At 39.7% G+C, this 16,802-nt stretch overlaps 1 protein-coding gene across 1 annotated transcript; it reads left to right on the plus strand.

The window, feature by feature from the left end:
- Positions 1–2,127: 2,127 nt before the first annotated feature.
- Positions 2,128–7,580, plus strand: LOC309874648 (ovalbumin-related protein X-like; the record flags this gene model as incomplete). Its single annotated transcript, XM_082753032.1, has 7 exons — positions 2,128–2,295; positions 2,899–2,949; positions 3,871–3,999; positions 4,844–4,961; positions 5,831–5,973; positions 6,198–6,353; positions 7,179–7,580. 7 exons carry the CDS (start codon positions 2,128–2,130, stop codon positions 7,578–7,580), a joined length of 1,167 nt encoding a protein of 388 aa, XP_082609158.1.
- Positions 7,581–16,802: the final 9,222 nt, after the last annotated feature.

Below are 16,802 nucleotides of genomic sequence, written 5' to 3' on the forward strand. Positions count from 1 at the left end.
TTCTATTATTCCCTCCCATGGCTTTTACAGAGGCTGGATTCATTTCTTTAGTGCTCATCTAGTCTATTTTTTCAATAAAGAGTAATAGCCTTTTACAATTGAGTTATACTTGATATTGTGCATTATAATTGTCTAACAGACCATGAATGTACCTTCAGACAGTAGTTTATTTACCTGTCATAGTTAAAAGGTAGGTATAGAAGATATATGAGAATGGCCCATGCACGTACAACGGGCCTTGTTTCTGTGACCTGTGGAGAATGAAAACTAAAAGCTGACCTCCAATCATCCTTTAAATTCTAATGGCTGGTTATTTCTGAATATCTGAATACTCTGGGATCTGACTTCATAAAGCAGCAGACACTTTTTGACTGTTCCTCAAATCTCTTCCTCTGCCATGCCTACACTGTCTTCTAATTCATCTCAACACTGCTGCTCTGATTTTTTTCATCAGGATGAATTTTCAGCAAAATGTGCTTTCTCCTCACACATGTATGCTGTATAGCCTTGAGCTTATATCTGATACAGTTTTACTTCAAGTGAAAAATGGAGTGAAGAACAGTCTTTTCTCAGCTTTAGCTGCAGGTGTTCGTTGATGATGAACTCCGGTGTCCCTTTCCAGGAGCTGGAACTGATCCTTTAGGGTCCCTTCCAACCCAAGCCATTCTACGACTCTATGATAACTACATCTTATTTTCTCATAATATTTTAGGATCCTTAGATTCATCTGAACGTGAGAATCTTTCACTCTGGTTTTATAGCTAAGTTTATTAAAAATGTATTATGCTTTGCTAAATAACTTTGCAACGCTGTTTTTCCTCTTTTCCTTATTTTTAATTCATTAGTCATTTGTCTCTAGTTACCTCTACGTCTCAATCAAATTAATGTTTAACTTCAAAGGAATAACACAAAACATGCTTTGAGACTTGAACTCCACTTGCCTTGTTACAGCCTTGTAAGATACAGAAAAAGCTTGAATCATTCCATTATTTTATCAGGTTTTACTCCACTAATATACTTCACTAAAGTTTGGCTGGCTGCAAATATAGCACCAGTCTAATGTTGGTCTACTCAATGGTTTGAAGGGCAATGAATCAAAAAGCAGTGACGAAGGGTAGTAACTCAAAGGATGACTCTTTGAAGGCTAACAGGGGGAGTGTCCCAAATGGTACTGTATATATCACCAAGAGCTCAGAGAATCTGCGTAGATTCAGCTGGCAAGCTGGATTATTACATGCCTCTTTGAAGATTGTGGGGTAAGTATTTCTCCAAGTGTAACTTCTAATTTGTATTCTTTTATATGAAAAAAAAAAAAAGAAAAAAGAAAAAAAAGAGGAACATTATGTTTAAGAACTTTAAGGTAGGTATAAGACAGATATGGAAAAAAACACAAGTGTATATAGTAATTTTACATTGCCTTGTCAATATGTTTTATACTGTTTGACTGTCAAATAGTTTTAGGTGTGCAAAATCAGTGTTTGTATACCATAGTTTAAGTAGGGATGCCTCTATGTTTTGTTCAAAAATCTGGTGTCACATTAAAGCTGTTCTTTTATCTTTTTAAGATTTTTTTTTTTTTTTTTTTTTTGACTTAAAGCATTTTTTTCTCAATCCCACTCTGTGGAGAACTCGGGTGAGGTAGAGTAAGATGATTCACACAGCCCGTGGTTCCACAGTCATTAACACAAGACACCTCTCAGGTCACATAGTGGAACACGTACCCGAAACCATGGATATGCTATTCCTCCAACTTTAACTATTCTAGAGAGAGAAAAACAATATACAGCTTTCTTGGTCTCAGACTCAAAAAGAAAGAAAGAGAATGACTGTAGATTTCAATAAATACTCTGAAGGAATAACCTTAACTTGCATGGGTAGGACATTTATCTGATTGAACTAATGCAGCTGTATAGTGCATCAAGCTTTACAGCCAAACCCTGTATTTATGGCATATATGCATGTGCTTTTTCTCCCTCTCAAAAAACAAAACAACACAAACAAACAAAAAAAGCAGAGCTTAAATGAACAAGATAGTATTTGAATGATGAGCCAGTATCTCTTTCTGAAGCCACATATCAACAGCACACAGTCATATTTCTGTTTGTTTCAGATAACTCTGATTTCACAATGGGGTCCATCAGTGCAGCAAATGCAGAATTCTGTTTTGATGTATTCAATGAGCTTAAAGTTCACCATGCCAATGAGAACATCTTGTATTCCCCCCTGAGCATCATTGCAGCCTTGGCCATGGTCTATCTGGGAGCCAGAGGCAACACTGAGTACCAGATGGAAAAGGTAAGTTACATAAAACAGATGCAAGTTCCTTTTTATACTGTTCAACACAACAACAGATCACCCATCAACGTCTTTGGGACTTCTCAAGTTGCAGGACCAGCCATAATCACATTTACCACTGGATTCAAACTTGGGTGGAAGAATGGCATTCAGCCATTCAACCAAACCATGTTTGGATCGGGAACTAACTTTTCACTTATCATTGCTTTTCACTGTGTAGGGCAAGAATGACTTCCATTAAGGAGAAGTCTTGAAGAATGGTTAAGGCAGATCTCCTCAGTTTATATTATCTCACAAACTAGCCCCCTTCCAGATGGGATGGACAATTTGTAATATATAAAAGATGAAAGCAAGAGTCACAGTTATAAATAAAGTATGCGTGTAGCTGGTTTCTAGACTGGAAAATAAGTGATCTAAACTGAAGATTGTACTCACAAATTTTTGAAGTAGTGCATGCAGTAAAAAAAAAAATATTTCAAGCTCACATGAGACCCAGTGTTAGTCAGACCCAGTTATTCCAAGCCCATAGTTTAAACACAAATAGCAGTGACTCTGAGTGGACTTCACATACTTCATTTCTTCTGCTGTTACTTGCCATTGCAGGTTCTTCACTTTGACAGCATTGCAGGACTTGGAGGAAGCGTTCAGACCAAGGTACAGAAACCTAAGGTACATTAATTTCTCTCTCCAATTTTTCTCCTGAGAATAGAAAATAAAAGTGTTCTGGGTGTGCTTCAAATAGGTCAATTCCCTTCCCAAATCTTAGCTAGTTCTCTCAGTCCAAGACATGCAAGTGGAAAACTCAAGTTTGTTCAAAAAATATCCCTCCTCTCCCCAAAACAAACAAACAAACAAACAGAAAAATAAGGCAGGTTGCATATGTTGCACCAGAAAAAAAGTGATAGAATAGGGAAGAATGTATTACCTTCCTGGATTAATAAGAGCTTGCACACCTGCAGGTGCTGCTGGGGGACAGCACATGAAACACCTGTGTGCTTTCCTCCATGTTCATTTGCTGCAGCTGCAAAGATAACATGAGCCATTCTCCTAGGCCTGTCCCCATCCATTTTGGATCTCCAAAAACAAGGTTGGACTTGAAGGACGAGAAGACTATATGACTATACTATAAGACTATACTATAAGATAGTTCTCAACTCCCTTGTCACCTATCATTACTCCTATCTGCAGCTTCAGCACAAAGGTGCCATGAAAATGAAAGCAGAAGGAGGGAACTAGACATTGTATGCAGGACAACTCACCAAATGTAATCAGACACCTGATTTTTTCTTCAATTATCACTTTTCTCCTCAGGCATGTGGTTTCAGATTCATCTGAAATTGCTATATATATATATTGCTATAACCTAGGCTAAGTATCACTAGATGCTATGAATTGTACATCATTAATTGCTTAAAAGAACATCCCTCCCATGGAGCTTTTATACTCCAATACATTTGTTTGCAAATGTCCTAATACTGTGTGTTTTCATGTGTGATTATAAGTAGCTGTCTTTCTAGTGAAGTAAGCTAACATCTATACTTTTTTTTTTCTTTTTCTTTCTCATTAATAACTCAGTGTGGCAAGTCTATGAACATCCACATACTATTCAAGGAACTTCTCTCTGATATCACTACACCAAAAGCCAATCATTCAGTCTACCTTGCCAACAGACTCTATGCTGAAAAGTCATGTCCAATCCTACCGGTAAGTTGCACTTCAGAGTGATTTATTTCTAAGCCTTGCATAAATCTGCAATCCAGGAGTACTGCCTGGAATAGGGGATCTGTTAATCCAACACTCCTCACTGGACTCCCCCAGCTTTTCCCTTTGCCCCTGAAAATAGCCTGCATGGGAAGCAATTCCAGGGGAAAAAGATGACCCTATTCAAAAATAAATGGAGTTAATAAAGAAAACTAACTGGGAATGTAATATTTCCCTCTCCCTGCCCCACAAATTCCTTTCATTGTAACAGCTTTCTCTTCCTTCTTCCCTCCCTTCTCTTCTTTTCCTCTCTCCTTCCTTCTCTCCCTCCCTCCTTCTCATTTTTTCCCTGTAGGAAATAATTTGATTTCAGTATGTTTCTTCATTTGAAAACCCCACCTCAAAAAAACCTTTTTGAAGTGTCTAAATCATTTAGTTGACATTTTCAAAATAAAGCATACAAATATTCTAAATCAAATAAATTTCTTATCTTTAAAAATAAGGAAAAATAATTCAAAAGAAAGAGTGGACATAGTGATAACAAAGCACTCTCCAATGGACCTGAAGCTGATTTTGGATCAGGCTTTCTTCAAGAAAATATTTCTGCATTTCTAGTACATACTCTTAACTGGTCAAGTAATAAAAATGTCAGATATGAAAATGTTATGCATCAGAATAACTTTTTTTCTGGCCCAGTTTTAACTATTTTGTCCAGAAAACAAGCAATGAGAGCAATCTAGCTATGGCATCACTACAAAAATTGAGTCTGTTTATCTGTATTTTATTTCACCATCATAGTCTTTTTACAAACTGACTGGTTTGGTGGCTACAACTGCTGTCTTTACAGATATACTTAAAATGTGTGAAGAAACTGTACAGAGTAGGTCTGGAAACAGTGAACTTCAAAAAAGCATCAGATCAAGCCAGACAGCTCATTAATTCCTGGGTGGAAAAACAGACAGAGGGTAAGGTCAGAGAAGAGTTTGAAATATAATTTCTCATTACGACTGTGCTTGAACAACTTCTGGAAAGACTAAACAGTAGAGGAGAAATTTCTTCTTTCCATCCGCATTAATGGATATTTCCTGTGAAAATATCTGTTAATATGGATTAATACGGAAAAAATAATATTTCCATTAATATGGAAAAATATAAGACTATATTCCACCTGTGTGGCAGTGCATTTTAAATCTATCTAGCAAAAGCAGAGGTGCCTGGGCATGCACAGTTTCTGTGCCTGCAGAGTGTAACTCTTGCAAGACTAGCCCCAGCTTCCCTAACATATTGGCATCATTTTACAAGTGTGTGCTGAATGGGTAAAATACGGCCTTCCGTGGAAGAAAGTAATGCAGCCATTAGGGTGGTGGCAGTAGAAGAATGATTAAGGCATGTGCATATATTTATCAGGGCTCAGATGAAAGGAAAAATAAGAGTGACACATGAGAAGGAAGCAGTGGGATATAGATTTTCTGTCTCCCTACTTCCCTCTCCTGTTCCTTCTTATCTGTGCAAGTCTTTTTCCAAACACTTATTTGAGATATTCCTGGGATGTGTACGAATCCTTAAACCTTCCTGTCTTCTTGCAGAAATGTCTGACCAAGTGTTAGTTGTTTTGTATTAAATCATCCTCAGGAATCTGAATTCCACACCCTGTCATTTGAAGAGGAGAAAGTCAGCTCAAGTAACAGCATGTTGGTTGACCTCTAAAATGCAAGACTATGGCTACAAAAACAAAACCCCTCAAAGAAGCTCCCTCCAGCCCCATGCCCTTCATTGCAGGCACCCAGGAAAACCAGAGGAGGTGTGTTTCAGCACTCTTGCTTCCTTCTTACAGGACGCATCCAAGACTTCCTGGTACCAAGCTCCGTTGATCTCAATACTGCGCTGGTCCTCGTTAATGCCATATACTTCAAAGGCACGTGGAAGAGAGCCTTCAAGGAAGAAGACACTCGGGAAATGCCCTTCAGCATGACAAAGGTAGGGGCACAGGCACAGCGTGTGGCCAGGACAGCTGTCAGCTTGCACGGCCAGCAGGCTGCGTGCCACAGGCCCCATGCACTGCGGCCATCGGCCATCAAGAGATGAAATGGAGGCACGGCCTGAGGATCGAGCCCACTTCCTTTGAAAGCTTGAACATATACTCAATTAAAGAGAAAATTGCTCCCTGCTCATGCTCCTCACCTCATGCTTCTGTTTTGCAGCAAGACAGCAAGCCTGTGCAAATGATGATTCAGAACAGCACGTTTAAGGTGGCCATGGTGGCTGCGGAGAAAATGAAGATCCTGGAGCTTCCATATGCCAGCGGAGAGCTGAGCATGTTGGTGTTGTTGCCTGACGAGGTTTCTGGCCTGGAGCAGGTATGGCCCTGTCAGGGGAAGCACAGGAGTTATCAGTGCAGTGGCAGCTGGCTGCCATCAGAGCTTGTGCTGTCCTCTGACACCATGAGGGGAGCACACCAGCTGCCCAGGTGCTAGCAGGTGCTCAGGTAGACACTGGCCTCTTAGGAGGGCCTGGCACTCAATCTGAAAGAACAAAGAGCATAGCTAACAAAATAAAGGTAAAGGAGTGTTGTTAAGTTGTAGCCTTGCAGAAGGTGATGTATGTATGGGCAGATTTTTCTTCATTGAGAGGTTTAGATGTAGAGCTTAGGGATATGGTTTAGTGGGGACTGTTAGCGTTAGGTCAGAGGTTGGACTCGATGATCTTGAGGTCTCTTCCAACCTAGAAATTCTGTGATTCTGTGATTCTGTGTAATTTCACCCATCCCCCTGTATGAACTGTTGAGTATATGTTGTTAGAACTGATGAGGTTCAGGAATCCCTTATGATTTATTTGAAAAACCCTCATCAGACATTATAAATAAGATGCTCTCAGAACACTGTAGAAGTTTTGTAAGTGTTCTTTTTTGTTTGGTACTATTGACTGTATATAAATTTTCATGGCATTTTTTGCAATCTTTTTTCACAAGCTGGCTGCTATGTTGTGCCACCTCAGACACAAGATTAGTTGTACAAAAGGGGATGTGTCAGATGGGTAAGGAACTGAAAAGGGGACGGTGACACAGGTAGTATTAGAGAAGCAAGTGATAAACTAGAATGATGTTGATACTCTTGATTAAAATAAATGGTGGGAAGAAGTTGCATTGTCATCACAGGTATTTCATTTGCTACCTCTCTTTGCAGATTGAGAACAAAATCAGCTTTGAAAAGCTGACACAGTGGACCAATCCCAGTGTGATGGAAAGGAGGGTAGTGAAAGTGTACCTCCCTCGCATGAAGATTGAGGAAAAATATAACCTCACATCTGTCTTAGTGTCCTTGGGAATGACAGACTTGTTCAGCCCCTCAGCCAATCTGTCTGGTATCTCTTCTGCAGAGAACCTGAAGATGTCTGAGGCTGTGCATGGGGCGTACATGGAAGTCAATGAAGAGGGCATGGAGGTGGCAGGCTCAATAGGGGTGATGGGAGACATCAAGGACTCCTCTGAGTTTGAAGAGTTTAGGGCTGACCACCCATTCCTCTTCTTGATCAAACATAACCCAACCAACAGCATTGTCTACTTTGGTAGATATTGTTCCCCCTAACAAGAGAAAGAGTTGGAAATAACACATGCCTTCCCCTCCCTCAGAAAATCCCTTTACTGTAGTATTGTATCATAATCTTATCTCTTCAGTATTTTCTCCAACTGGAAAACCTGATCTAAGAAATGCCTATTTTGGAAGCTTCCGTAGCAAAGACATACCCTCAGGTGAAGACACAGCAGCAAACATGGTTACTACTTCTTTTCTCATACTGGTTACAGAATGGCTTGAGCTAAGCGAAGACTGAGCCAAAAAGAAGGTGAGAATGAAAGCACTCATCAGCCAGGAAAGGGCCAAGTGATTTTCACTCAAGGAACAAATTGCAGGCACGACCCCAAGTCACTGGGCACCCATCACATAGAAAGCCATGGGCTGTAGACATCCCAATCCCCTGCAGAATCCTGCTGACAAACCCATGTTGCCACTCCTAAAAGTTGGGCTTTGAGATCTCCAGTCTGGAGGAGATGTTTGTGGAAATGTTTCTAGTGTGCACATTATTGACTGGTGGCTACGTAAATTTTAAGTTTTTTACTTAGCTATTGGGAAATGTTGTACATGTTCACTGTTACCAGAGCTGCCCTCTAACCATGAGTTCCTCATGTAATTTTGAATTTCTTGCAGAGGTTATCCAATGTCATGAAGAGTCTCCCTTCTGCTTCAGAAAATGGAACTAGATCTAATTTTGTATAGGTACAGTTATTACTTTTCACAGAGTGTAGATTCAAAGCCTGAACCATGGAGATCCAAGTGATCCTCATAATTCAAAATTTAGTGAGAACCACTGGGCAAAAGAACTGTCTGATTTTTTGTTTAAAACTTTGGAAGAAACTTCAAATTTGAGAAAATTGTGGTTTGTCTGTTTGTGTATGTGTTTCTAAAATCCTGCAGATTCTGTAAAAGAATATGATTTCTCCATATGAAAGAAAACACTTTTCAAAATTATCCCTGTCTCTGTTGAGTTTTCTTAGCTAGTAATCTTCACTTATTCTCTAGAAAGCCCTCAGGTGGAGTTCAAAACTGGAGCACAAAATTTTTCCATGAATATATCTGGGCTTCTATGTTCCTGTGATCACATCTTCGAAGAAACATATGAGAATCCTAATATTTTCTGTCTTTTCTTCCTATGTGCAAATTGCCGTCTGCAAATATGGATCTATTGGCTCAATATTATGTTTTCATTCTAATCGCACATTTTTGATTTTGATGCATAAAACTGATTTTGTTTTTGTTAATATAATAAAAGAGACACTATGAATATTTGCCATGTGAATGATATTAACTTTATGAACAACACACTGAAAAATACCATTACATTTGAACAGCTGTGAGTAAAATGTAATTTACTACAAAATCATATTTTGAGAATGAATAAAGGATGTAGATCTGAAGCTTCTTAGGTATTTATGAAATTTTTAGGAGTTTTGATCTTCAAGTAGAACTCCATGAAGTCCTACAACCTGCGTTTTATTCCTCTCTGTATTTCAGATTAACAAGAAATAACACAATGGAATACTGATTTATTCATGTGTATTTTTCTATGCAATTCCAACAGGTATTAAAGATGCTCTGACAATTTCTTCGGAAAATATTTCAAGGAACAACTATTTTAGCAGTTTTGCCCTTTTAGATGATGAAATCATCTGAAAAACTGTGGCCAGATTCAAGGCCAGGTTAGATAGGGCTTTGAGTAACTTGGTCTAGTGGAAGGTGGATTGGAGTTAAATGATCTTTGATGTCCCTTCCAACCTAAACCATTCCATGATTCTATGATACAACTTGAAAGGCATAAGAATAAATAGGTCGAAAACTATTAGGCAAAGCATTTCCATGTCTGGTTATTTCCACATTAGCATTACCACATTAGTGGGGTGTGATAAAAGCAGATCTGTAGAAAAAAAAAACCAGCTGATGCTTGTGGTGGTTTTACTGTGCTGGGCAGCTAAACCCCACAACCGCTCTCTCACTCCCCCTCCTTTAGATAAGGAGGGGGAGAAGTAAAGCAAAGAACAACTCACGGGTTGAGATAAGGATAATTTAATTAAAGGGAAATAATTATAATAATTAAATAAAGACTACCATGAACTAAACAATTTAACTAAGGGGAAAATAAAAGGGAAAGGGGAAAAAGGGAGGAAAACAAACAAACAAAATAAATGAAAGCTATATGGAAGTGCAGAGGAAAGAAATTACTCTCTACTTCCCACAAATGAGCGATGATTGACCACGTCCTTGAAGCAAGGCCTCAACGCACGCAGCCGGTGTTCGAGAGGAGGACCGACGTCTTCTCAACGAGAGCCCACCCCCCCCCCTCTTCTTCCTGTTTCCACCTTTTATTGCTGAGTGTGACACCACATGGTATGGAATATCCCTTTGATTGGTTTAGGTCAGCTGCCCTAGTGATGTTTCTCTCCTCACTTTTTTGCCCACCCCCTAGGAGGGTTAGAGAAAGGCCCAACGCTGTGCCACTGCTGCTCAGCAGTAGACACAACACTGGTGTGATAACACTGCTGTTCCAGCTACAAGTACAGAGTACGGCACTGTATGGGCTGCTGCCGGGAAAGTTAACATTCCAGCCAGACCCAGTACAATGCTACATTATTTGTATATTATCAGGATATGCTTAATACAGACCCATTTGTTTCTCAGTGGTAAAAACAAATATTTTACCAAGTAAGCTTTATTTTTTGTTCTTTAGAAGTGGAAGCAGTGATATGAACAGTTGCAAGGGAAGAGAAATTTCAACATCTCAGTGTTTACCATAAGCATTTGCCTTTTTCATCTTTTATAGCCAGATGCAGTTGATCCAGTCTTCTCAATGTAAAAGCCAATATACATAAACAATACGAGCACTGACAAGCATTTTATTTGCAAGTTAGCCTTTCCATGATTATTAAACTAGGAAATGCTTGAAGGGCAAAGATATGCCTCAATGACCTACACTGTTTCCAGAATGACAGCGAAGGTCAAAATGAAGGAATGGGAAAAAATAAAATAAAATGAAGGTTGCTTGCTTACAAGCAAGTACAAAACTTCCTCTTTTTCAAGAAGGAAAACAGAAGATGAGAAAGAGTGTAAATTCAGCAACTGCAACAAAATACTGATGGCTGGGCCCTGGCCCTGGCCATCACTGACCATGTAGGAGACACATATTTAAAGGTCAGGCTAAAAGTGTTTCTCATGAAAGGGGGTGGCAGGCCTGATGGGTGGGATGATGAATGCCTGCTGTGGCCTCCAAGCTCTGCAAAGTTCTGGGGAGATTTGGGAGAAGCAGCCCTTCCCTTGCCCCAGAGAAACGGGTTGAGCTGCTTTACCTTGCTTGCTGAGCAGAGTGCAGGTGTTCCTGGAGCACTGAGGGACCCCCGTGCTCTGCTGGAGCACCTCTGTGCTTTAGTCTGGCAGGTTTCAGTTCCCAGGCCTGGTTGTGGCTCTCATGCCAATAGACACCTAAGAGTATTTCTGTTTTTTAAAAAGGCTGAAGTCTTAACAGTGTTAGACTGTTTCAAAAATGTTAACTAAAAAAGATAAATTAAAAAAAAATATATCTTGAAAACCTACCTGATGCTACTGGAATTTCTGCCACAGTAGTCTCTGCTTAAATAACAGGCTACTGGCCTTTTGTGCTTTCTGAAGAATTAAGACCCTGTTTCTCTGAGGAACTGTTGTGCAGCACCTGACAGAAGGGTTGGCAGGAAAGACACGGGAAGTGATACGAGGCATGGTATTTCAAGTTGTGCCTATTCCCACTTGCTGGTCCACTGGATACCACTGAGAAAGTTTGGCTCCATCTTCTTTACTCACACCCATCAAGCATTTATACAGATGAGTAAGATCCCTTCCGTGCCTTCTTGCCTCCAGGCTTAAAGTCAACCTGGTGTCCACCAGGACCCCCAGGCTCTTGTCTGCAATGGCAACATGATGGTTTTGAGTCCTGTACAGTGGAATTTCTTCTTTTCTACAGTAGTCCTTTCCTGCAGGGGCCAGGAAACACGACAGGAATATTATGAGGAATCTCAGGAGGCTACCAGTCAGAAAAAGAGGAGAAAGGCTTTATGGAAAGATAGCTGTGCTGGAACAATCCAAGAGATTAGTTTATCCTATTTTGTGCAAAAGAAAAATGCCATTATTTCTAGAAGGATACTCCAAGACAACCAGCATGCTGGGCAGCCTTCCAGTGAGTGGTAGAAGCTGAAGTGACAGGCATGGTAACACAGGCAGGGGACGGACCCTGATGCCAGTGGCCAGCTCATGTACAGCAGGTGTAAGGGCCTGGTTACCACGCTGCCTCCCTAGGACTTGGTGAGGGAAGACCACCCATGGCTTCATCCTGGCTGTTGGCTGATCCCAGGGACTTGAGGAACGGACGAGGGATTTTGGATACTCTGTGGTGACCAACAAAGGGGGTGCTGTGTGGCCTAGACCAGAATTGGTGTAACAGCAGCCCCTGGACACTGTGTGCTTGCTATTAAGCAAACGCATTGAGTAGGTGTGAGATACTTGTGGCCAAGGCCATCACAGGATCCTTCTGAAGGTGCTTTCGCTGGAGAATTCCATGCTGCCAACACTGAAATACACACTTTTGACATCGTCTGTGAAGGAAAAAGGCAGCACTGCAGGCAACAATTTCAGTCTCTTCAAAGTGGCACAGTGCTGCTGCAGAAAGGTGCCAGGTGGGCTGTGAGCTCATGTCCAAAGCAGTTTGACCAGACACGTCATTTTCTTTGGTCTGGGGAAACAACATAATCCCACAGAACAACTGAGAGAGAAACCATCACTGATAGCTACAGTGCCAAGGTTTGCAACCACAACTAGCTAAAAAATCTCTGGCAGTCATCCTGGACATGAAAAACACACAAAAATACCAATATATTCCTTCTTGCTGGCAAAAGAGTGAAAGCATAGAGGAGAACAAAATCTCTATCTGCATAGGTTTTTGTGATAGAATGAGAGATTTTGGTGTGTGAGTTGACCTGGACTTCATATTCTTTTGGAAAAGATCAAATGTCCAAGAATCTGTTAGTTTAGGTACAGGCCCACAATGAAATGCCTGGCAGAGCAAAGGGCAGCGAAGTCTTACCTGACCTCTTTCTTGTGACAAGCATTGTCGAAACAAGGACATGTGACAAAATACATCCTTTTGTGTTTGTGGAACATTACACAGTTGTACTGGACAGGGCAATCCATTATCAGTTATTCCAGGAAGCATTTCAGCTATAGGAAGGTGTGCTTCATCTCACTAGTCTTCATGGAAGATCTAAAGTTGATGAGTGGACTATGCATGACCTCTTATATTCTGATGATTCTGTGCTGATGGCTGACCATGATCAAAGTTTTTGCTTACTGTGGACTGATTTTGATGTTTCTGCACCTTCCTTTAAATTAACCATTCATGTGACCAGAAAAACAAACAAAAACAAACAAACCAAAACAAAAAAAAGGAAAACATCACCTAACAGCAACAGTAACCTGGGATGTGCAATAACATGCTTCTGGAGGAATTTCTTGCCCCTTCTTTATCATAAGACAAAAAATTCCTCTCATCAATGAGTATATTTAACTCACGTAGTAGCAGTGACTCATATATTGTAGTGACTCACCGGATGTCTTTGTAGATCCTGAGTTACAGGCTGTCTATGATGAGCCAAACGTGATTTGGGCAGATGGTGCAGAAACGATAAGGTGGCTCTTGTATGGTGAGCTGGAGCGTACTGCTAGACAATTTGATAGTCAAGGAAAAAGGTTCAAGGCATACTCAAAAATTAGAAGTGACAGGGTACAACATATTGGATATCTTTTGATATCTGAGCTATAAAGTATACCATAATGGATAGTGGCAGTGAGTGTTAAAGCCTGCTTGAACAGAAACAAAGCATTCTTAAGCAGGAAAGGCAGAAGGGGTAGCAGCCACAGGAACACCTTGCAGCAGGAGCACTCCGAATTGTGTGATTTAATGTGTTTACCATACACAGACGCATTCACCCACTTGACCTGTCTTTTCACCAGCATAGTGATACCATCTTCACCTAAATGGGGCTCACAACAGTGGTGACTGTTTTAAGTACTGTTGAAGCAAGGAAATAGCTCATTCTCTTTAAAATAGGCTTAAAATAGATTCAAAAGTACTGCCACCGAGTAGCAATGACTGTAGCAGATTGGCCTAAGCTATAGACAGTGCCGTGTACAGTATTAGCTGTACTTACATGCACCAGACAAGATTGAGGTCTTCACTACTATTATTGCTCTAGCATCTTTGGCTGAACAAGACTAATAAGGACTGGATTAAGCGGAGAGATATGGACCGTTCAGAATCTTTCCACTTGCACAGACAACTGAAAGGGTTAAGAGGTCCACCTCTTCTCTGCAGAAAACATAATTTGTTCTAGACAATTTCAGAGGCATTTTGTGTATTGACTTTGGATTTCTGTTGTAAAATCACATGGCATACAGAGAGGTCAAAGTAATTTTTTTGTTGTCTGTTCATTCTTTTATTTCAAAGGAATTATGAGATTGCATTATTCTCGCTATTGTATATTATGACTGTCCTGCAGACCATGAATGTTTCACCTGATGTGCCATGAAGTTACTGGTGGAAGATCTGAAAGAATGGTCTATGTATTTACAAAAGGCACTTTTAGAACCTAGCATCTGGTGCTGTGACCTGTGGAGAAGGAAAAGAACAACTCATCTTAAATCACTCTTTGAAATTTTAGCAATGAGTTCAAATTCTTCTTTTGCAGCATCTGACTGGGGTCTGAATTTCCTAATGTCTGAATTTAAAAAGCAACAAAAGACTCTTCCCTGATCAACCCCTCTTGCCACAACACATACTTCTTCAGCTCTCTAAATCTTCCCAATGCAGATGCTCTGAATACTGCTTTCAAAATTAATTTACATTTATACAATACACTTATAGTTTCCACTTATAGTTCCACTGACAATCTGCACAGAGCTTATCTCTGGGTAAGTTCCCTGAGCTAGACTGCTCTAGGATGAAACTTGGCTCTGTGAAATGCGATGTCTGTGACTGTCTGGGGGAAGGAAGACTAATGATAGTGATAGTCTGTCCAGCCAACACCAAAGAGAGAAAACTTGCAGTAAGTGTAGTGTGGGCATACCACAGCAAGCAGTCCTGCATGAGCTGCATTTTTTTTATGTTCACAGAATGGTGACTCTGAGAGGGATCTGGCCTGCCAGTACTCCTTACAGAGGAAAGATAAGGAAAGTAACTCAGAATTCCTTAGAGACATTGTGTATGATTTAATTTCACACGTTTTTTTGTTTGTTTTGGTTTGGGTTTGCTTTGTTTTCACTAGCTATGCCATGCTATTTGCTTCTGTAACCTAATCATACTCAGTATTCAAATGTCAATGAACAGCTTTTACCATTATTTTTGCTCCAGTCTTTTCAATATGCTCTACCATTTTCTGAAAGGTGCTACATGCTATTAAGGGAATCTTTCATTCTGGAGATTTTAGGCTTTCATTTAGGGATTATTATTACAAATAATGGGCATACTCTCAGTAAAACTGTGTGCCTGACATTGAGCTCCATCCATCACTTGATTTGGCAAACACAGAATGGGCAGCATGGGGCGTGTCATGAAATTACACAGGATATAATTCAAGGAGTTCAACAAGTCTGTCCCAAGTGCAGCTGAGAAGCTGTGCTTTTACCATCACAGCCGAAGCTGATAAGGTAAGCATTTCTTTCAATTATGATTTATGTTCTAGCCTGCAATTTTTAAAAATGATCTTATAACTTAGAAAAAGATTGATGGAGCTTCATGTTTGTGATCTTCCAGATCAGTTGAAGATACATACCATTTAAGGGGTGGCTTCTGAAAAAAACTCATCTCACCTTGTGCTGCATTACTGTACTGTTTCACAGTCTAATATGCATAAAGTCAAAGTATTTGTTTGTATGAAGTAAAGCTTTGTTTCCTAACACTTTCATATTGAAAATCTGGTGCTATGTTAAAACAGTCTTTCTGCCCTTTTCCTCTATCCCTTTCTAATTTAGAATTTATATACAATATTGAATTTGTTTTAATTCAAGAAAATGGAATCAGAGCTCAGTTGCAGGGATTAATGAACATGTTCTCTGAATGAAGTTAAGGAACGCAGCTCAATCAAGGTGGCAACAGCACACTGCAACTCAGTGTTATCTTTAAATTTTACATTTTCTGAAACTAAAAAAGACCTATTATTTGCTTCAAGAATATATTCCTTCAACAAGACCATAAATGGAGCTTAAAACCTAAAATATAATACCTTGTGGAACTAGTAAATAATCCAAAAATATGCTTTACATCACCTACACAAGTGGTTTAAAGGTGAGATGGAATATGCATCCAGGGGAACAGCTGGATATGCTGTTCTTCAAATTATCCCAAATTAAGGGATGACTGTCACATGAATATGCTGATTCCACGTGGAGAGTGATGCATTTGGCAGAGTATCCTGGATTTTCCCAGCACATGGAGAAATTTCACCTTAAAAGGTTCTTTCTGCTTGTGACAATATATGGAAAGATATAGATGGTATAAACACCCTACTGCTGCATTAGGCTTTACAGTGTTGCTGTTGCAGGGACAATTTTAGAATAGTGTCAGAAAAAAGGCAGAGAAAATGTTTAAACACTGCAGATGTGAACAATCTGCAAGCTAAACACAGACTAAACAAGCCCTTTTTAATTAAAAGGTGGCTTTTATAAAAAAAAAAAAAAAAAAGAAAAAAAAAAAAAGGAAAAAAAGTAATGATGCTAACTTTTGAGACCTCTGATGAAGTAACCGGTGTTAGAACACATTGATTTTAAAAGTGACATTAAAAACTGTAGTGAAGAACCTGGTTGGAGTCTCACATGAATGAAGAATCTGAAAACAAAGCTCTGTGTCATTTTTCCCCTACAAAATACGAAAAGATTATCAGTGTGCTTCTTTCAAGGTAACTAATAGACTTTGCAATATTTTCAACAATATAGTATACATGTACAGAGGAGGACTCAAGTTTCAAACAAAAGAATCACCAGCCTACACATAACTGGTAGCTATCCAGCATTTTGATCGCACACCTGCCTTTTAAATACACACCACTGTATTCTGTTTACTCAAAAAAGTTGAGCACCATGTATGGGGGTTCAAGTGCATTGACTTTCTTGCATCGCAATTCATATTTCATTTCAATGTAGTAAGTCAGACTGTTTCTGTTTGCTTTAGACAACAGAGATTTC

This window comes from Aythya marila (genome assembly GCF_965140915.1).
Source record: "Aythya marila genome assembly, chromosome: 2".
Classification (NCBI taxonomy): Eukaryota; Metazoa; Chordata; class Aves; order Anseriformes; family Anatidae; genus Aythya; species Aythya marila.